The sequence below is a fragment of the Solea senegalensis genome, unplaced genomic scaffold (assembly GCF_019176455.1).
Source record: "Solea senegalensis isolate Sse05_10M unplaced genomic scaffold, IFAPA_SoseM_1 scf7180000013295, whole genome shotgun sequence".
NCBI lineage: Eukaryota > Metazoa > Chordata > Actinopteri > Pleuronectiformes > Soleidae > Solea > Solea senegalensis.
The window spans coordinates 4,197-27,500 of record NW_025320797.1 but is presented as its reverse complement, the minus strand read 5'-3'; the positions used below and the strand labels follow the sequence as shown (position 1 = coordinate 27,500).

The following is a 23,304-nucleotide window of genomic DNA, read 5'->3' as shown; positions in this document are numbered from 1 at the left end:
TCAGCAGTGCAGTGACATTTCCAGCAGTGATGATACTAAATTTAAACCTTTTCTGTGATTCTACACGTATGTGACTGAGTGACGCATGTAAACAGCTGTTAGCTCAGATAAGAAGTAGTGAAGGGACAAAGCCTGTAACTGCACTTACTGTACATCCACTCTACTGTATAGTATGTATATATATATACTATACTATACTATACTAACACACCTGAAAACATCACGTCACCATTCAGATACAGTGTGTGGCAGGAATCTATCTATCTATCCATCTATCTATCTATCCATCTATCTATCTATCTATCTATCCATCTATCTATCTATCTATCCATCTATCCATCTATCTATCTATCTATCTATCTATCTATATCTATCTATCCTATCTATCTATCCATCTATCTATCTATCTATCTATATCATCTATCTATCTATCTATCTATCTATCTATCTATCTATCTATCTATCTATCTATCTATCTATCTATCTATCTATCTATCTATCTATCTATCTATCTATCTATCTATCTATCTATCTATCTATCTATCTATCCTCTATCTATCTATCTATCTATCTATCCATCTATCTATCTATCTATCTATCTATCTATCTATCTATCCATCTATCCATCTATCCATCTATCTATCTATCTATCTATCCATCTATCTATCTATCTATCTATCCATCTATCTATCCATCTATCTATCTATCTATCCATCTATCTATCCATCTATCTATCTATGTATCTATCCATCCATCCATCCATCCATCTATCTATTAGTTAAAAGACAGCACTAACCGAGCTGAAAGACAACATTTCCTTTGCTAAATGTCGGACTTTAACGCATGTTTTCCGTGATTTTGACCAATCAGTGGCCGGCAGTCTGTCGACATTTTAGCGGACACCAAACAAGCACCGGGTCCCAGGTACTATCACTAATGGAAAAATGAATTATGGGAAAAGCACCAGAAGACAAACAAGAAAGTACAAAAGTGAAGAGTAAGAGTGACTGTTTCTGTTTCTATAAAGAAAACATGATGAAGTATTCAGATATTATGATATTCCCTTTTTTGTTATATATACACAATCCGGTGATTTTGACCAGTATTGGACTGATACTGAGCCTTGTAATGGTTCATCACTATAAGTAAAGTAAAGTAAAGTAAAGTAAAGTAAAGTAAAGTAAAGTAAATGATCAGGTGAGACGATCACCTGTGATGGAACCTCTGGTTTCAGTGATGAGTCCGAGGAGAACTGAGACCTGACATCTGAACAGTGTGCTCGGTCTAATACATAGAGTCCGTAAACCTGGTCCAGATGCCAAGCGCCTTAGTATCCAGTGAAGGGAACCTTGAAAGACGACCTATAGTTTGTGTCTTATCCTAAGTGATGGCTGTTAATACAGAACACCAGCTCTGGTTATAAGAATATGTGAAACTCTGTTAATAATCTACTGCAGCAGCAGCAGCTCCTGAAGATAATCTGTAGATTATACAGCATATAGAGATATGTTGCAAGCTGGTGGCAAAGACAGTGCTCACACACACGCGCGCACACACACACACACACACACACACACAGATGTGGTTGACCCTGCAAACCACATTATCCACCTCCAGTGACTCCAAAAGCTTCTTACTCGCCTCATTAAGTCTTCACTCACACAAAGTAACCACATTAGAACCTGCTCACCACGTATACGTACGGATGAGTGTGTGTGTGTGTGTGCGTGCATGTGTAAACGGAGAGTGGTGGAGAGGAAGCTCACACACACACACTCACACACACACACACACACACACACACACAGAGCAGCTCAGCCACGGCCCCGGGGACGGCTGCTTAGACGGCAAACTGACATTACTACTGGAGCGTGTCGCAGATTTGACTGCGGGGCTAATAGACGCTGTGAATGCAGGTTGTCTGTTGTTGTTGTTGTTGTTGTAACGACACACGAGTGCAAACCTTCAGGTGCAAAGAAAAAAAAGTTTAATTAACGTCTTATTCCACACAGACGGCGTTCGTCGACTTTAAAACGTAACGTAACGGACGCTGATTTAAAAAAGCGACTTCAGTCTGAGCGGTTAAATGGAATGTTACACACTGTCTTCTGTTACTCGTTACTACCAAATAACATCAGAGGAAGAAGAAGAGTTGGTATTATGGTCTGCATTTACACTATATAGAGTTTATCTAGTCTTCATGAGCTGCTTTACACGACCGTTTTTACCCACACACACTTCTTTGCTTGAGGACACATATACACTATAGCAGAGCCAGGAATTGAACCCGCAACCTTCCAATTGAAAGACAACTCGCCCTACCACTGAGCCACCATGGCTCAATTCTAACTCCCCAAGTTTTTCAATAATTTTACTTATAAAACTTAAGTACATTTTATATCAGAGGATTACATTTTGATACTTTTATTTTACTTAAGTCATATTCTATAAAAAAAAAGTGACTTTAATTTCTACCAAAGTCATTTTCAGGTAAACATACTTTAATAAGTTACTTTATACAAGACAAATGATGATAATAATACATTATAAAACCGAAGCTGCGGGACCGTACGAAACCTGACTGTGGGCCGTGATTGGCCTGCGGGCCAGACTTTGGACTTGCCTGAACCAAAGGGTTAGGATTCTCTCCTTGGGTGTGACAATGTCGCAGACATCTGACGATATTTTTCACGTTATATTAATGAAATATAGCACATACTGTACGTATTGATGATCTAAAGGTAAATAAAGTGCATTAGCACGGCCGCTAATGTTGTTACTGTGCACCGATGTGAAGAGGTAACTAAAGCTCATGCTGTGGACACATCATTAGCCACCACATTCCACCGGGGAGCACTTAGATCCAGGTGAGTGGCCACTGGATACCTGCGAGGCATCTGTGTGTGTGCGTGCGTGCACATGTGTGTGTAAGTGTGTGTGTATATGCGTGCATGAGGAGGAGGGAGGGAACATGAAAACATGCAGCTAGCAGTGGAGGTGGGGGGGGGTGGGGTTTGGAGTGAATGAGGATTTGAGGTGAAGTCGGGGGGTAAGTGGGCAAAGATTTTTGCTAAAACGGGTCAAAATAAACAAACTTTTTCATATAGAAATATCGCATTTTTAGCCCCACACACACCATGCAATGTGGTTTTCGGGTTATTCATCCCAGAATGGCGCTAAAAAAAACACCTTTTCATCGTGCTAAATGGCTACTGGTACACATAATATACATGTTTTTTTTTTTTAAAAAGCAGAGGTACATGGAATGCGGATGGGCAGGCAGTGTCTTGCTCAAAATGCGAAAAACTAAGGAGACAGAAAGGGGACAAACCTTGCCGACAGGTGGGCTCCTCTACGGGCCGTTTCCAATAGGCAGGTGGGGATGGGGGGAGAGCGGAGGGAGAGAATGGGCAGGATTAGTCATACGTACTGTGAACATGGTGTAGGTGTGGGGGGGAGGAGGAGGAGGAAGGGGGAGGAGGAAGGGGGGAAAAAAAGCAGTATTATCTCGTTAATACTGAGGAAAAACATTACCTGATATGACCTGACCAGACACTGGTGTTTATTTTAGGGGGCGGGGCATGACTGGCTACATGACAAACAGAGGTTACACTGAAGTCTGGAGCGTATTTTGTTCAGTTAAGACTCAGGTGAGAGCGGGCGGAGACGGAGGTCAACACATGGAGATGAAGAGGGGAGAGGACAACAATGGAGAGGGCGGAGCTAAAGGGTTTGTGGACTCGATCGCCAAAGACTCACTCGTTTCAAGTGTATCAGGAAACTACGGTCACAACTCTATAAGCACTCACTCACTCACTCACTCACTCACTCACTCACTCACTCACTCACTCACTCATCTTTGCTCAAGGACACATTTAGACTTATACGTCTTTGAATTGAACCCACAACCTTCCAGTTGAAAGGCAACCCGACCTCTCACTGAGCCACCATGGCTCAATCCTAACTTCTCACTTTTACTTCTAAAACTTAAGTACATTTTATATCGGAAAAGTACATTTTGATACTTAAGAACAGTAAAATGTTTTAATATAATAAAAAGTGACTTTAACTTCTTCATTTTCATACTTTTACTTTAAGTATCACCTTTAAATACTTATAAAAGTCTTTTTTGTTCATCTTTTAGACAACGTGTGAGAGTCTTCTGGCGACTTAATGTCGACTTTCATGTCTTTACGCACCTGTGTTTAGAAGTATTTACCTGTTAATTGTTTAGGCTAATCCTTAAGCTAGAAAAACCAAACAGTTTTAATGTCAAAGCTCTCAGACACTCACACAAACATAGTCGTGAGCAGTGTTTGTAATTTCAGCGCTCGTTTTTGTTTACACACTTTTACACAAATGGAAAGTCGAGGTACAGTAACACACACATCAATGTGTGTGTGTGTGTGTGTGTGTGTCGACATGTATTTGAGAAGTGAGGTCTCACGCTGTGAAATCTAGACTGAGGTGATTAGTAAAGCATTAGCGGCTGCATGTAACACTTAGAACATGCTGTCAACAACCTTATTTATGTGTGTCTCTCTCTGTGTGTGTGTGTCTGTCTGTGTGTGTGTCTGTGTGTGTGTGTGCGCTCCTTATTGAACTAAGTAACGTGTGTCACAATAATCACATTAAATCCACAACACATTCGTTTTTTAATCATATTGTATTCAACGTTTCAACAGTGATCCTGTTGTGGAGAATCAAGACGCGCACGCACACACACGCACACACACACACACACACACTGAATTGTGTCTTTGCCTCACACTACTACCCAGGGAAAACACATAAACGTGTGTGAGTGAGCCGAGCAGAGAAAAGGAACACAAACATGTGTTAACTACGTCTTAATGATGATAAAAAAGACCATAAAGTGTGAATTTTAGTCCAAAAACAACACATTTATGCTAAATATAGACACATTTATTGATTATTTTGAGCAAAATAATCGATAATTTGTGGGTTGAAATGACGTTTGTTTTGTCCGCAAATGAAAATCATTAACTTGTGAATGATTTATTTGTTATATGGTACAAAAAAAACATAAAATATTCACATTTAAGAAGCTGAAACTGTTTAATCAATGATCAAAATAGTCTGCATGGAGTCTTTCTGGAGCCAGAACTACGAATGAATACTTACTACGGTCTCTTCTCACGTCTACTTGTAGATCTTAAATCTTTAGTGCAAACCAGGTGTGAAGCAAACACCTGCTCACACGCAGACTTTAACTCATTATTTATACACTGTACAAACACAGTAGGCGAGCGGCGAGCGGCGTCTCCTCAATTAATGACTTCATTTTCTCCCATGACAGCAAAAACAAACAATAATGTAAAAATATATGTAAGGTTAAACAGAAAGTGCTGACTTTCCTCACAGTGTGAATGCACGTGACCCAAAAAACATAGATTAGAGATTATACACAGGGATTATTTAGAGCTCGACCGTCTCATTTCGTCCGTTTTAACCTCAGAAAAACCTCACACTTCTTTCTTTCTTAATTGACTTTTGTCCCTTCAACCTTCTTGCATGATTTCTCCCCGTGTCTCTCTCCCTCTCCCTCCTGTCGCGTCCCTCCTCACTCCTCCTCACCCCCGCTCCTCCTCTCCGCCTGTGGAGCATGGGCATTGACCACATGGTGTTTTAATTAACTTGTGCGCCGTGTGGAAGCCAAAGCTTGCGGGAAACACACACACGCGGCGGCGAGTGACTCCACCACGACCTGGGGCCGATTTCAGGGTCTCCTGTTCAAATGTGAAGTCTTCAACCATCTTTAAATCCATAGAAATCTGTATTTATATCTACTTTGTGCTGCTACAATGTTTTCCATGCGGTTTGCCTCATTGAAAATCTCCATAAATAATAATTCAATTTTCTGCGTTTGATAAAGTATCAGGACCCGGATCTGCAAGTATTTCACAATAAAAGCCCCGTCGAAAACGAAATGAATGGAGCGAGGGATTGGACGTGGTGGAGTGCTTTTACTTTGACGGTACAGGACGTCGTGTGGTGTATGAAACTTTAAAGAATAAATAAACTGGAATATAACGTGAGATAAAGCTCTTCCTCACAGAGAGACGGACCCCTAGTGGCAGAAATTAAAAACGGTTCAAAAGAGTGAAGAACGAGAGTAAAACACATCAACAACTACAAACACCGCCCTGCAGATTTGACATCAAACCTCTGATTCAGTTCACATTTGAATCCAACAGAACGTCCGTATCAACATTTGAAGAAGTTCTCCTGATGTTTCACTATTTTTAAGTTCACAGAAGTCTTTATTTTCAACTTAAGCCTAGAAATCCACATTGTTTGTTTGTTTTTTCAATCTTTGGCAAGGAATCTGGAGGACTACGTCCATTAGTCATTGACTTTAGGGCTGCAATGATTATTCGTTTGTTAATTAATTAACTAATCAAACTATTTTTGAAACTCTGTAAGTTTGAATCTTATTTTCAGCTCCTTAAATGTGAATATTTGCACCATAAAACAAAGAAATCATTAAATATTGAATAATTTGGGTTTTGTGGACCAAAAAAATCTAATTTAAAAATGTAAAAATAATTAAATTTAATTTATGGTTTTGGAATCAATCAAAGCACGTTTCGGTTTTATGGGCCAAACAAGTACGAGTACGAGTTTCTGAGGTATTATATTCACAGGAACAGGAAAACATGCTGTCTCTGGTCATCAGGTAAAAACACACTGTAAAAAGTCCCGTTTTTAAAGTCTTTAAAGCTTTGAGAAAGTGTCTCCATGACAAACGTCCCCCAAAGCTTTTTTGTTGGCTCCAGCTCAAACACAGGTGACGCTGACTTTTCAAAGATTCCTCTCTGGACGTCTCACTTTGACCCCTCTCGCTCCTCTCGCTCCTCTCGCTCCTCTGTCTCCCCCCCAAACGTCGCCTCTCTGTCGCTTTCTCTTTCTGACAGCGTAATTAACAGGACTGTGGGGGGCGCCGTGTATTACCCACGGAGCAATGTGACAATCACATTTCTGGACTGGACCGTACCACTGCAACACAACCCCCCTCCCGCCCTCGTCTCTCCTCCTTCCACCAGTTTAAAGTGTCATTTTTACTACAGATACTAATCCACTGTTTACATGGACGTAAAGACGAGTAATTTGACGACACAGATTATGTGCAGATTATTGTCTGATTGTCCTAAAATAGTAGTTCCTTTTATATTTGATGTGATTTTCAAAAACTAAACTCACTTTAAAGGTGGATTCTGCTGTAAAACAAATAAAAAATCAGACAAGTACGGTCTTAATTCATTCATCAATAATCACACCCCTATTTTTAGTGACAAAAAAATAAAAGTTATAAGTTAAAAAGAGACAAATTAGTTCATAATATAACATGTATGCCTATTTTTGCTGCCATTTCTATAAGTTACAGAGTTGAATTCAGGAACACTTGAACGTAAGCAAAAAAGGCTTCACAGCAAATTTACATTAGGTTGGAATTAAATGTATATTTATACAGATATTTCATGGAAAAACACTGCGTTGGTAACAATTAATCAAATGAAATACATCAATTTTACTTTTCCCCGCTGAGTTTACATTTGGAAAGTTATTTAAATGATGTTAGATAGATATGTTAGCACTATAGATAGATAGATAGATAGATAGATAGATAGACAGACAGACAGACAGACAGACAGACAGATAGACAGATAGATAGAATCAGACAGTGGAGGAGCGACAGGATGACGGGCGGGACAGTTCTCAGGGTGAAGGGATGAAGACAAGATGGGGAAAAAAAGAGAGGGAGGGGAAAGAGGTCAAGAGTCAGAAGCTGACAGGAGAAGGTCTGAGAACCACATGCAGAGGAGGAGGAGGAGGAGGAGAAGAGAAAGTTGTTTAGGTGAAGCAGGGGGAGACGGATGGAGGGAAACAGTGGGTAAAAGACAGTAGCAACAATAAACTCTGAGTGTTTCTCTGTGTTGACGGCAAGCGTGAACAAGTGGGGACGTTTTATGTGAGTGGACACTGACTTTGACAGGACCAGTCGTCGTCATGGAGACCAAAACATGGTCTTAAAGAGGCAGAACCTCATTATACCCAGAGGAACTGGGTAAGTTTTGTGTTAAGATTTGGATTGTGACTGTGGTTAAAGTTAGGGAGGAGGTCAAAGTTTGTCCAGCTGTACTTCTGTCTTTCATTTGTCTCAACCTAAAGTCTCCAGACATCACTAGATGAGTCAGAGCATTGTCAGCGCTCACACACACATGCCTCAGAGTACATTAGTGACTCTGGGATGGCCTGTCAGGTCTGGCAAAGGGGGGGCGCTACAGGTGAACGTAGAGCGCGCCTGTTCCCCTTCACAACTCGTCTGCACCACCTCGTTAATCTCCATGACGACAGAGACTCAGATCACCACACAAATAAAACCACATGGTCAACAGGGGGAGGTGGAAACAGAACAACACACCTACTTCAAGCCTCACATGACACAAAACTTGCAGTAGAAAACTTTGCCACCTGTACCCGTGAAAACAAACAGCTGTTCTCGATGCTAAATATGAACCTGCCTGTCACGACCTGAGGGACTCACGAGAAATCTGCACATAAGAGACACATCTATAGTGTCATACGTATATTTAGTATTCTTAAAATACTACTTATAAGGGTAGATGTAGTTGTTTGTGTGCCAAAGGCACAGTTTATTATACTGTGTACAGCCTACTGCAATTTTCAAATCGCAGGCTAAAATACCATCTTATTCTACTAGACTGAAGAGAACGACTTTGTTTCTCACAAATCTGCACAAATATCACACAGTTATATCTTAAATATGGTTTTTTTGAATGAAAATGATGAATAATGACAAAAAAAGTACAGTCATGTGACTCGGCTTTCGGTGTCCCCGACAACCAGGATTGGGAAAAACTGTTCTATAAAGTTCTAAAATAAAGTTTACATAGATAACCATTGCTAGAAAATGCAACATGGACTTACTTATTTAAATTAATAATGATTTAATAATAAAATTCAGTCCCCAGGACGCACTCTGGACATGCCTGCCCTAAGCGTACTTGTGGTGCCCTTTCAATTTTCAACCCCTGCTCTACCAAATACCTGTGCACGCCACTGATGAGTCGCACAGTCAAAAAAGAGCTGCACGACCAAACGCAGCAGAGATGACGTCAGCTCTGGCACACACATACTACAAAAGAGTCATTTCATTTCCTTCTCTGCACCTGAATCTCTACGTTTGGTGAGTGGATGCACCGACACTGAAACAGCCAGAGTCAACAGAGTCAATAGAGTCAACAGAGCCAAAAGAGTCAATAGAGTTAACAGAGTCAATAGAGTCAACAGAGCCAAAAGAGTCAATAGAGTCAATAGAGTTAACAGAGTCAATAGAGTCAACAGAGTCAATAGAGTTAACAGAGTCAATAGAGTCAACAGAGTCAATAGAGTCAACAGAGCCAAAAGAGTCAATAGAGTCAACAGAGTCAACAGAGCCAAACGAGTCAATAGAGTTAACAGAGTCAATAGAGCCAACAGAGCCAATAAAGTGAAAAGAGTCAACAGAGTCAACAGAGTCAACAGACTCAGGACCAGCAGGTTCACCAGTAAATCTGAACTGACCCCAGTTGGAAAAACAGAATTTGTAAATAATAAATAAATAAATCATCTTTCATCGTTTGCTACAGTGTAAATAAAGTTTTATCTGTTCACTTTTAAAACACTCAAAGTGTTAATTTACAGCAGACACAAGTCAGGAGGTTTTTTTCTGTCATTTCACCTCCGTGTCTCACACCTGTGTGTGTGTGTGTGTGTGTGTGTGTTTACATGTGTGTGTGTGTGTGTACGTGTGTGTGTACTGAATCCAAGGTGTTGGAGGAAAACAAAGGCAGCAGATTTGTTTTTATAGCAAGAGAAGATACAAAAAGAGATGTGACATTTACAGTCATTAACACACACACACACACACACGCGCAAACACACTCACACACTTTAAATATACCACAAAGAGAAAGAGCTGTGCTCCACTCACCGATCATGTGATTGGCGACATGGATCTGGATCTCTCGCTCCGTCTCAAACGTCATTTGGCATTTAATACACTGGTAGGTCTTTTTCTACAACAACAAAAACAACAGCAGAACAAATGAAAGATTATTTGTTAAAACAAACACAACTCTTTGTGAAATCACAACTAAAACCAACAATGAAAAATAATCTGTTCCCCCTCAGGAGTGGAATACTGTGAGAGTCAGAGGGCAGAATCTGAACATTTTCTAATAAATAACAGACTTAAAAAACACTCAACTAAACCAAGCCGCCCCAGGCTGAAGGATAAACATGGGATTTGAATGTTTTGTAATAAAAAAAAACTGAAATAATTTGAGCACTTTAATGCGTCAGAAATGTCAAACATTCAATAAATGAAACATTTAAAAACAAACAAAACAGGGAATCATGGGTCTCTCACTCTCCTCTCACAGCATCTATAAACATTGGAGAAAAATAGCGGAATTCCCCTTTAAGGAGTGAAATTATGAGACAGAAACACAGAGAGAGAGAGAAAGTGAGGCTCCGCTGATGCAGTCACAGCCCACAGTGATCACAAAGGCCCCACTTCCACTATCTCACCGCTGTGTGAGTGTGAGATGCTACTTTGTCGTCTTTGTGCTGTTAGACTAAGCAGAAACAAAGGTGCAGGTAAGACTGACGCTCCCTAGGAACTGTCTCTAACACATGCACGCACACACGCACACACACACACACACACGCACACACACACACACACACACACACACACACACACACACCGCGACACAGGCATCACGGCAGGTCGGGGAGTCTGACTGTCAATATCAAGTAGAGCGAACAGCTCCCACAATGCCTCAAGCCGCCCGCAGCCGCAAGACAGTGGGGCTCAGCTGACACACACACACACACATACACACACACACACCAGGTAGAGCTACACACATGAACACAATGGCACACACGTCAACACTTCACACACACACACACAGTCTGGTCTCAGTGACGTCAGAGGACACTAGACTGTCTCATTCATTCACCTGTCAAACACTAACCTTTAACCCTTTACACCTGATAACAGAGGCCTCAAACATACTTATTTTATTTTATTTATATATATATATATATATATATATATATATATATATATATATATATATATATAATTGTATATATTCCCTGTCAAAACAAACACTTTTCTTTTGAAATCCTGTGAAATAATGTCTCCCTCTCTATGGTTTATACGTTTTCTTAGGTCCTCACAGTAGTGTATTTCACTACTTTTTACAGACAGGTACATTTGAGTTGAGCCACGTCAGAGACGGTGATTCTGATTGTGATTCTGAGGGATTTTTTTAGTGGAGAAAAAAAAAATCCATCCAGATTTTCTATAAAATTATTCATCTCTCAGCCTGATCTCGGCTTCGTCCGCCTCACCTTCGGTGCGAGCGAACCCTCGGCTTTCTTTCCCGCTGCGCTGGTTTCGGGGCTGACCTCGGGGTGATCCGTCTGGACGTGACTCTCCAGGTCTTCCAAGGTTTCAAACTTCACCCCGCACTCCGGACACCTCAGGCCGACCGTGGCCTTTTCACCCTGCACGTCCCCCGGCGTGGCTGCTCCTCCTCCCTGGTTCGGACTCTGGCCGTTCGTGCCCCTGATTTGATTGAGCATTGGTTTCATTTTAGCGGCTTGTTTCACAAAAACAACATGAAAACACAAGGTGTTTGCATCGTAACACAGAGAGCTGCTGTTCTGCGTCAGAATACAAGACAATATTTCAAAAAACAAAACTGTTGGAAACAAACGGGAGGTTTTTCAAGGTAGCTAATCCACAGACGCTAGCAATAGCAGGGCACTCTTTGACAAAATGCTACCAAAACATCTCTCACCCTCTCATCTGCATTTTTGTCAAAGCTTTAAACACCAAAGGTCAATTTATCCACAACTAACTAGCTAGTGTATCTGCTGCCTCTGCTAGCTAATCTTTCCATGTTCTTAGATTACAGCTTTACAAGAGCAACTGGCAGAAGAAGAAGAAGAAGAAGAAGAAGAAGATGATAATGATGATAATAGCAAAACACAAGATGTTTAAAGGAAATCCGAGGAAGAGAGGAAGGTGGTACTGCAACATTACCGATGCTAACACCTGAATAAACACAGAAAAAGATGTGTGTATTTAAGAAGACTGGCAAAGGAAAGTGACGGAGAGAGAGAGAGGAAGGAAAAAAAGAAGGAAGAAGACGAATAGCGAAGAAGATGAGGCAAAGAGAAAAGAAGACGGAGGCAGAAATGATTGAGAATGACAAAATTACCAATGCAAACAGTCGTAAAACTCCAAAGGAGGAGGAGAAATGTGGGTGCACAGCTACGCAACATTACATGACATCGACTGATGATGTGAAGAGATGTGGGAGGAAAAGCTAAGATGTGTCAAGGAGAAAAAGAGTCAAAGAAGAAGAGAAGTAACTGACAAACACCATAGATAAAGAAAGGAATGTACAAAGTCACTGAAGGATGAGAAGAAGAAGAAGATAGTTATGGAACAGGCAATCATACAACTTAATAATGTTTAAAAAATCTGTGGTTAAACTGAGGAAAAATCCAGAATTATTCTAGGTCTATTTTAGGATAATAACAAGTTCATTACACTTCTGCTAGAGCTATCTCCACACAGACGACACTGTTCTATGCAGCTCCTTTTCATTTTCCATATTGGAATATGGAAAAACTCAATTGGACAGCACTGGTGTCCAAATGGCGCCGCATTCTACAATCGACGGCGGCGTCACAGAACGACGACTTGGGGTAAAGTAAACAGTCTTCTGTAGAATCTGTGTACACATGCACAGTTGTGGACACTTTGGTTTGTCTGTGGTGAAGTGAAATGTGGTTTTAAAAATCAACATTTGTCTCCGCCGCTTCAGCTCTTTCAGTCGAAATCGCAAAACAAAAAATAGACGTGGAATGTCTGTACGTCTGTAAGTTATTTATTATCCAGCGTCCACGGGGTTTACAGGACAGAGGCATACCTGCTCATGCAGCTGGCACAGAGACCATAAGGCAGACCGTTGACGTCCAGCTTCACCAGCTCCCCTTTGTTCTTGAACTCCTTGAGGCAGAAGGCGCATTTATACAGCTTATGCTGCTGCAGCTGACCGTTAGGGGATGAAGAGGCTGAGCCATTCCCCCCTCCCCCTCCTCCTCCTCCTCCTCCCCCTCCTCCTATACCGTTCCCACCTCCTCCACCGACAAGTCCAGAACCAGTGGAAAGCTTCTGCATGTGGAAGGTGCCGTGGATCTTCAGCTCCAGGGTGGAGGTGACGGTCTGCATGCAGACGACGCAGCGGAAGCCGGTGAGGGAGTTTCGGAGGTCAGGGTGCATCTGGCAGTGCTCTATAAACTCCTCCTCACTCTGCAGGGGCATTTTACAGATTCGACAGGTTCCTGTATCCAGACTCTTACTGTGGGTCACCTGGAGAGAGGAGACATACGCAGGGTTTATCAGTAAAACAAGGAAAAGTACAAGTGTTTTATAAAAGAACTCAAAGAACTCTTCTTTCATCAATCACCGTTAATAATTCACCAATTACACAGTGATGATGTAGAATTCTCCATTTCACAGAATAACAGGACTACGCTAGGCATTTTTATAAAGTAAGTAAGCTGCATAGTGGTGGCTCTCTTAAGATTATTTCATCTTTTTTTAATCTGAAATTAGCCTAGATTAAATATAGGAACACAGAGAGAAAAAAACACAAGGGGACAAGCAAAAACACACAGAGAGCAGTGTTGTTTCACTCTTTAAACATCGACTACGCATTTGTTCTTCCTGCACAAATCAGTCCTCACTACGTTAAAATGAGCTGTACGTAGGTAGCTAGGTAGGTAAGTTGGTAAGTTAGTAGGCAGGTAGGTAAGTTGGTAGGTAAGTAGGTAGATAAATTGGTAGGTAGGTAGGTCTGTAAATTGGTAAGTAGATTAATAAATTGCTAGGTAGGTTGGTCAGTCAAACTGTACGTTGGTTGCTAGGTAGGTAAGTTTGTAAGTTAGTGGGCAGGTAGGTAAGTTGGTAGGAAGGGACGTCAGTTGGTAGATAAGTAGGTCGGTAGATAAGTAGGTCAGTAATTTGGTAGGTAGGTTGGTCGGTAGATAAATTGGTAGGTAGCTAGGTAGGTCTGTAAGTTGGTAAGTAGATTAGTAAATTGCTAGGTAGGTTGGTCGGTCAAACGGTACGTTGGTTGCTAGGTAGGTAAGTTGGTAAGTTAGTGGGCAGGTAGGTAAGTTGGTAGGAAGGGACGTCAGTTGGTAGATAAGTAGGTCGGTAAATTGGTAAGTAGATTAGTAAATTTCTAGGTAGGTTGGTCGGTCAAAAGGTACGTTGGTTGCTAGGTAGGTAAGTTGGTAAGTTAGTGGGCAGGTAGGTAAGTTGGGAGGTAATTAAGTTGGTAGATAAGTAGGTCAGTAATTTGGTAGGTAGGTTGGTCGGTAGATAAATTGGTAGGTAGGTAGGTAGGTAGGTCTGTAAGTTGGTAAGTAGATTAGTAAATTGCTAGGTAGGTTGGTCGGTCAAAAGGTACGTTGGTTGCTAGGCAAGTTGGTAAGTTAGTGGGCAGGTAGGTAAGTTGGTAGGAAGGGATGTCAGTTGGTAGATAAGTAGGTCGCTAAATTGGTAAGTAGATTAGTAAATTGCTAGGTAGGTCGGTTGGTCAAAAGGTACGTTGGTAGGTAAGTTGGTAAGTTAGTATCTAAGTAGGTAAGTTGGTAGAAAGGGACGTCAGTTAGTAGATAAGTGTTTAATAGGGACTTTTAAGTACACACTAAAACATAGAGAAGTCAGATGTACATGTGCCAGCTGGAGATAAAAAAACACACCTTGTGTTCAGTGAGGGTCAGCAGGGAGGGGAAACGCTCGCCACATATGGGACACATGTAGTGTTTTGCGGGACCTCGGTGTGTCTGGGCGTGTTCGCGAAGTCCGTTCTCAGAGAAGAACGTTCTGGAGCAAACGTTGCACTTGTGGTTCCCTTTGATGAAGTCGGCCTTCTTCTTTCGAGAACCTAGTCAACACCATGGGAGTTATTTTCAAGAATGAGTTAAATATGAAAATTCATAAAAACTGCGGGGGAATGAGTCGTTACCAGCATCGTCTTCTCCAGGTCGGATGTTGTGGTCACGCAGTCTGTGGTTCTGCAGAAGCGACTCCATCGTGTAGGCCGCTCCGCAGATGTCGCAAGCGTACATGGGCTCGGAATTGTCCAGCTCCTCCTCGCCGCCGCTCGCCTCATGACTGTTGACCGTGTCTCCTCCCTGGTTCCCTCCTCCTCCCACAACTCCACCCTTCAGCACCATGTTCTGCAGGTCGGCCTGCTCAGCGGCCGCCACCGTCACCCTCTCAACACCTCCCGCTCCTCCGTTACCGCCGCCGACTCCTCCCCCGCCGCGCTTGGAGGACTGCGCGAGGCCGTTGGGCGTCCCGTTCTGGCTGCTGCTGCTCCCCGTGCCTCCGCCGTTGCCTGTGATGTTGCCGCCGTCGAAGATGCAGTGCTTCTCCCTCAGGTGGCGCTCTAACAGTGAGATGGCGTGGAAAGCTTTGCCGCAGAAGCGGCACGTGAACTTCTTGCTGTGCGTGGTGATGTGACACTGGAGTTCCACCTCAGTTCCAAACGTCTCGCCGCAGAAGATGCACTTTCGGGGCTTGAGGCCTACAAGACACAACAACTTATTCAAGCATCACAATCCTCACAATCCCTTATAAAAAGGCCTGTTTTTGAAATGGTTGATCCTACCTTGGTGCTTACTTGTTGAAATATTTCAAATCAGAACCCCTAACCCCTACTCACTCCCTCAGGTGGTAAACCCAGACGACAGACAAGATTGTTCAAACCCAACAATAATTCTGCCGATTAACTGCTTAAAAAGCTGTATTTTCTCTTCTTTTGTTGGAGTTTTTTTTTTTCATGCCAATTTAAGCTGTGATCCAGAGAGAGGTGCACTGTACCTGCTCCAAGTCCCCCCGGGAGGCCTGCCCTCTGGCCCAGGTGGTTATGTTTAACATGGAGCTGAAGATCTGCCTCTTTCCTGAAGTCCCAGGCACAGGCTGTGCAGCGAAACAGCTTCTTCTCATTGCTATGCTTCACCGCCAAATGCACCTGGATGATGGAGAGCGAGCCGGAGAAGAAAGAGGATTATTAACTTTAAAAAGTTGTGTTCTTGCTCATTCTCTGATCCAGATGTAGAAGAAGAAGAGTCAGTCTCATTCACCTGTATGGAGACTTTAGAGTCAAACACCTCCTGGCACAGAGTGCAGTGATACAGGACAAACGTGTGCATGTCCAGCAGGTGTTTCTGCAGGTCATCCACCGAGGAGAACTGCTTGTCGCAGCTCTCGCACACGTACTGCGTCGACGTGGTGGTGTAGTGCACCGTCAGGTGTTGGAGCAATGCCTCCTGCGACTCAAAGTCCTCTTTGTTGCACTGCGGGCAGGACTGGCGCCTGAGCAGCATCTCCAGGTGGGACTTCAGGTGCGCCTGGAAGCTTTCAAAGCTGGAGAATCGCAGGTCACACTGGTTGCACGGGTAGTCCCCATTGCTGCCCATGGACGGGGTGGAGTCCCCTCCGAGTCTGTGGCGTTTCGGGGAGGAGATCTCCACGTCGGAGGAGGCTGGGCTCAAGTCGGCGACCTTCGCCTGCCGCTTGTTGTTGGCCAGCGGGATGTTCTTGTGGTTCTCCTTTATGTGTTTGGTGAGCTTGAGGAGTGAGCCGAAGATAGGAGAATTGGTGCAGTAAGGGCACGAGTAAACCTGTACACGGACGATAGCTATTAACTTTTTTTAAGATTATCGTACAGCGGCATACACTTGTCTTTAGTCCCGAGGGAGCAACAGAGGAAAGATGAGGAGTGTGAGGAAGAAAGAAAGACAGAGATGAGCACAGGCCAAAAATGACAGATTTGAAACCTAACTCACGACTAATTCTTAACCCTCACCTCCATGAACGACTGAGAGGCGGCCTGTAGTACGGGAGACTCCAGTTTGGTCACGCCCCCTCCAGAGGCGGCCCCGCCCCCGGTGGCCGAGGGGCAGTGCGTCTGCTGGATGTGTTCCGTCAGCGAGGACTCTGTCAGGAATCCCATGGAACACTGGTTGCAGAAGAAGGCATGGTTCCCCTCTGGATGGGATGAGTGGAGCAGATCTTTTTATAGCGTGGTTGCAACAGCCTGTCGCTGACCCAATAACACCTACTTATCTTAGAACACCTCTGCCACTTGTTCTCACCACGAAACAGCATTTTCCAGCTGGAAATTGACGTCTGTAAACCACTGACTCACCCACACCAAAGTCCGATTTTGCAGCGGACCAGCAGCTCCTCTGTCTAGATGAACTAGAAAAGCTACTTTTCTCTATGGACTTTGGTGCTGGAGAGTGAGCAGTGAACACATTTCAGTTCACAGCCAGAAAACGACCCGAAAAGACAAGAAAAAGCCAAATAAAGACATTTTTAAGATACCGTAGACTATAACGGACGTGTTTAGTGGCTAAAATCTCTTAACGCACCAGGGCGGGTCCAAAGAAATGGAGTGAAGTGAAGTCAGTGCTGGAAATGCATCAATACTTCATACAAGAACCCTTCAATCCACCTTTAATGTTGCCATTAGTGCTGGTGTATTAACCGAGCATCAACTGAGATACACCTTTATTCACCAACACACAATTCTAAATGTGTGTTGAACTTGCGGTCATGGGAAAAAACATGGGCACAAACACTGCTTGTGCTAGCCGTAGGAATCCTACGTCGGGCTTTGTGGGGTTGCATGTGCGTTCTTTGGAAAAACAACTTGAAACTTTGGACGAGGACCTCGACAATTCCAACTTCCAACTAGAACATACAATAACCTCACCCACAGGGAGGATCACCTCTTAAAGTTCTGGGTCCTGAATGGATAAAGTGATGGCCATTTGAAAACCTGTATTGTAACTGAGGTACTCCACTTTTAATCCACACAGCTGCCAAAAACACAACCTATAACCCGTCCTCTGTCATATCCCATCTCCACACACTCACCTAATGTAGTGGATCCTGCCACTAAGCCACCGGGCAGGCAGTGGGTGACTCTGATGTGCTCCTGCAGAGAGTTGATGTCTCCGAACATGTCCGGACAGTAGTTGCAGTGGAAAGCTGTGACGTTCGTGAACTGTAGCAGCGGAAACGCCGCCGATGCCGTCGTACCGACGCTTCCGCCACTGGCGCGGTGCGCCTTGCGCACGTGTTCGTTGAGATTATAGAGCGTTGGCAGAGTTTCCAGACAGAGCTGACACGTGTGGCTCTGCTGCGGCTTATCTGCGTGGATGGTCTTCAGATGGATCTCCAACACTGCCAGACTGTGGAAGTCTCTCTTTGAGCAGTACGGGCAGGAGGACGTCACTTTACCCCAGCTGCCTCCTCCTGCTGTCGGGACAGACAGATAAAGAGCAGCTTTACAAAAACATAGCGTTGGCTTGAGCGTTCCAAACGCTGCCTACTCTGTAGATAAGTGAGTTCTTTACCTCCACCTTGATGACCCAGGCTTATCCCAATCTCCTCCCCGGGGTCGGTGCCTCTTCTGCGGCCTCGCTCGCTGCCCTGGCTGGGTTTTAGCGTGGAGTCGGGCGTGGAGCCTCGCTCCAGGCTGGCGCTGGAATCTGGCGTCGCTGAGCTCATGGAGGCCACACTTCCCAGCGCAGGGTCGGGGCTGGCTGCACTGTGATTGGAGGAGTCGGGCTGGCGATGGCTGTCGAGGTGACAGTAGACGTCCTCCACAGAAGGGAACTGTTCTGAACACACTGGACATCTAAAAAAAAAAAACAACAGTAAAATAAAGTTCCAGAATAATCCAAAACAAGCGCATGAACACGAGAGGACCCTGCAGTACTTGTGTTTGCGGTTGGCGTGCTGCGTTTCAATATGCGTGAGCAGAGACGCCTCGTCCAGAAAGATCTCGGGACAGTGGATGCACTGCAGGTCGGCTCTGTCGGACAGCTGCGGGTGTCGGGTCAGGACGTGTTTCTCCAGCTCGTCGGTTTGGCTGAACGTCTCCTCGCAGTAGTCACACATATACAGGTCCTGGTCCAGGTCGCCATCTCCTCCTCCTCCCTTCTTCCCTTCATCCCTCTCACTCCGCAACGCGAGATGCTCTCTGTTTTTGCGGTGAGCCTGCAAGAATCAGGGAGGTGTTGATTTAGACAACTAAAACTAAACAACTGAATCCTGAGTCAGGCTCTGGATCACCACCAAAATCTAAAAATCTAAAAGTCCATATGTATTGACAATGAAAGCAGCGTAATTGTCTTTTTAAAGACGTTTAAAACTGGTTTATTCAACTTTAACTCGGGGGTCATTTCTCACTAAAAACTCATTTTTAAACAGACGATCTAAGCGTTTTACCTGCATGTGGCTCTGCAGTGACGAGGTGGAGGAGAAGCCACGCTTGCACACGCTGCACTTGAAAGGTTTGCTGGAGCTGAAGGTGTTGAGTTCAAAATAAAAACAGACACAAAAGTCAAAATCATGACGAGTAGACATCTCACGCCAACGCCAGCGGCGGCAGCAGCAGCGAGAGACTGACCTGTGCGTCTTGAGATGGATCTTCAGGTGATCGGAGCGGGAGAACGCGGCTTCACACTCTTGACAGCTGTACTTCTTGTCTCCTGTTGCAGCCACAGAAACAGACGCCGCGAGGTCAGAGATTCTTCATAGACGTTACAAACGGGACACTTTTGATGCCACTGACCCACATAACAACAAGTATTTTTTATAACAAAGGGCTACAATGTTTTCAAAAAAGCTCCAGTGTGTTAAATTTAGGTTGAGTTTATTTTATTTGGCAGAAATTGACACTAAAATCATCTGATTGTATAAATTTATATCAGGCACTGGGTCAGATTTGCACCGCAAACCCAATTTGTTGGGTTAGTAGTTTGACGACTTCCTGTCAAAACATTTACAGCATGAGGGATTTTAAATAAAATAGTGTTATATTACATTTTTTAGTAGTTATTCTTCAGTTTTACAAATTTACATTTTCTTTCTAACTAAAGAAAACTTGTTTTTAAGTGAAGTTATCTTTCATTTTAGTAGATGCTCTTATAAAATAAAATACATGTTTTTAAGTTATCTTTTATTTTGTTTTTGGTTATTCTTACAATTAAATACACGTTTTAATAGTGTAACGGAGCGATTTTACCTGTGTAAACCTTTTGTCATAATGGTTGGCCACAAAAATAGCTTGTTGTTGTTATTCTTATGTTGTTTTTTTTAGTTTTTCTTGATTATTATATTATATCATATATATATTATATATATTATTATTATATTCACACAGTTTAGCCGCATTTATCCGCATCACTGTTGACGTGTAAAGGCCTTAAGGTTTTATATAACAGAGTGTGTTTTTTAGAGCATTTTTACGCCTTTTATTTGATTCACACTCAAGAATATTTCTGTAGCTGGACGTTTGGACAAAGGACAACAGTAGCACAATGTCTAGTCGGAGTTGACTGTCAGAAATGAGTGAAAGTGAATTAAATCCAATTTTTACACATCGACATCAATAATACGACAATTCCACAATTGCCATAATAAATGAGAAGTAACAGGAAGCGCAGAACGGGCCGCCATCACGCGACAGACATTTAGCAGGTAAAACCCAACGTCGCACACTTACCCGTGTGGAGTTTAACGTGTCGGTCTCTGCTCCTCTTGTGTTTGAACAGGCGGCTGCAGAAGGTGCACTTGAAAGGCAGCTTGTCGCTGTGGATCTGCTCGTGGCGCTTCAGGTAGCTCAGACGGCTGAGACGACGGAAGAAAGAGAAAGAAATAGAACATGAAGACCCGCGTCACACTGCAGCAATGATTATTTTCCACCAAATGTGTGACAGCACTTTGCTCATAAACCCAATTTTTTTTTTAAAAGACTTAAATTCCCAGATGCCGGCAATATTTGTCTCAATTTATTCTTGTAGTATTTTTGGAATAGGAAGGAAGTGAAGATAACACATTAGAACTAAGAGTAATATAGAAAATCATTACGGTGACTTTACGGCGTATGTGACAGCTGCTCTTAAAGTGGGTCTGGAGTTGGTCCCGGGAGACAATGGTGAGAAATGTATTCACCTCATTCCCTTTACTGTTTGCCTTAGCCGCCCATGTTACCATGGTGATAATGAGAATACAGCTTTTTTTTCCAAGTAGTTATTGGAATTCATGAGAGCAGTGTCGGAAAGTGACTATAAGGCGACATCCACACGACTCGATTCTAAACTTAAAACTTCCACACTAACCTGGCATCTATAAGCCCCGAAAAAAACCCAAGAGTTTTCAAACTAAGTAGTTTTTTTTGTTTGAAAACTTCTGGTTCTGGAGCTTAAACCTGACCCAGGCTAGAGGATATTTGGCCAGAATCAGAATCTGGCCCTTCTGATTTGATTTGACCAGATTATACTGTAGTGTGAGGGGATTAAAGACACAATTTTTCTTCCTTCTCAGGATTAAAACATCGCATTAGCTTCCCAATTGTCTTTTATTGGTCACAAGACGACAATCTGCTGTTGTAGAACCTTCTAAACCTAAGAAAAGCAGGAGTGTCTGTGTAGACGCGTGGATTACGGATACCAAGCTAAAACAATCATCTGAACTCAGAATATCCAGAAATATTCATCTTAAACACACCTTAACAGATCGAGAGATTAAATGCAAACAACATCTATAGAAGGCCATGCTGAAAAAAGTGTAGCGAGAAGAAGTGCAGCTACTTCCTGTCAAAACAGGCTACTTCCTGTCAAGACAATTTACAAGTGTAGATTTTATCTTAGAAGTTATTTTTCATAAAAAATAAAACACACATTTTCACTTTATGTTCCATTTTAGTCATAATTTGACCACTTTCTTAAAATGGTACTGATAACAGGAAGTAGCCACACGTTAGCTTTTTAGCTTCAGGTTTCCGGCATGTACGAAAATGTTATCGCATACTGGGAGCTAGCCGCTGCGGTGTTTAGTTTTCGCCGTTAGCTGAAACGCTCGTCTAAACACAGACCGCTTTTGTTTGAAACTAGGCGTAAGGATGTAGCCCAAACCTCCTAAAGACGTGTGCGTTTATGGTTTATGGTCTGTACGGTGAGGGAAGTTTATTTACCTGAAGGACTTGTCACAGAACTGGCAGGGGTACGGCAGACCCGTGCCTCCCTCTTCTTCCCCGCCGGTGGCCATGCCGAGGTCGCAGCAGCCATCGGGCAACTGCGAGGGCGACGCCACGTCTTTGCTGGACGGCGACGAGGGCACCCACGACAGACCTGCAGGGTCGTCGTCGCCATCTGACCGAGAGGGAAGCAGGAAGTGTTCAGGGCTAGGTTTTGTGTGTGTGTGTGTGTGTGTGTGTGTGTGTGTGTGTGTGTGTGTGTGTGTGTGTGTGTGCAGCTGCTTGCACGATTACAAAAGAAGACAAGAGAGCGCAGACTGAAAAACTGGGGGTAAAACCAGGAGCATTACAGTGATTAAATAGTTGCATCTTTCTTGGAAGGCAAAAGGCGAGAGAGGCAGCCTGTGGGAGTTTGAATAAGAAAAAGAGGATATAAACAAAAAAGAATAAACACATTTATCCTGCTTACACACACACACACACACATAAATAGAGAGGGGAAATGAGGATGGCAGAGATAAAGAGAGAGAATAGAACAGAAGAGAGAGTAAGAGACACTCACACACACACACACACACTCCGGCGGCAGCAGCAACATCTAAATAGAAAGCTCCAAGAACTATGTATCCCCGGTGGAGCCTCGAAATAAGGACAGAGTGTATTTTCTCTCCCTTCATCCTCCCTCTGCAGCCATCCCTCGTTCCATCCCTCCCCTCCCATCCCGCCATCCGTCCCCGAGGACCATAGATCCGCCTCATCATATTTTCATTAGGGCCCTGGCAGATTGAAACGTCGGAAAAGCGATTAGGAGATGTGGAGAGCAGAGCGTAAAAGATGGCGATATTCACTCCCTTTATCTGTCATACATAAGAGATTATGCATTGCTCTTTTCCCTTTTTTCACACTCCCTTTTTTTTTTTTCCCTCCCCCTACTGTGTAGTCTGGCACGGAGGCGACAGAAAGGCCACGACTCCCTTAATAGACACTTCAGAATGGAGTCGAGTCGACAAAAGGGGGGCTGAAAAACGCTTGATACTGTTCTTTTCGTCTTTGTGGAGCAGCACAGTGAGCCTACTTAGCATTTGCCGGGAAGGAGGTGAGGAGCGGGTCTCTCTCA

At 43.3% G+C, this 23,304-nt stretch overlaps 1 protein-coding gene across 1 annotated transcript; it reads right to left on the bottom strand.

Moving 5' to 3' along the window:
* Window positions 1-3,331: 3,331 nt before the first annotated feature.
* Window positions 3,332-22,402, bottom strand: LOC122760255 (zinc finger protein 423-like; the record flags this gene model as incomplete). Its single annotated transcript, XM_044015342.1, has 16 exons — window positions 3,332-3,352; window positions 10,019-10,103; window positions 11,452-11,668; window positions 13,044-13,486; window positions 14,887-15,071; window positions 15,153-15,716; window positions 16,013-16,163; window positions 16,276-16,815; window positions 17,001-17,182; window positions 18,077-18,460; window positions 18,559-18,842; window positions 18,924-19,204; window positions 19,436-19,511; window positions 19,617-19,698; window positions 20,715-20,839; window positions 22,185-22,402. Coding segments are annotated over 16 exons (3,838 nt in total), but the record flags the coding sequence as incomplete, so codon positions are not given.
* Window positions 22,403-23,304: the final 902 nt, after the last annotated feature.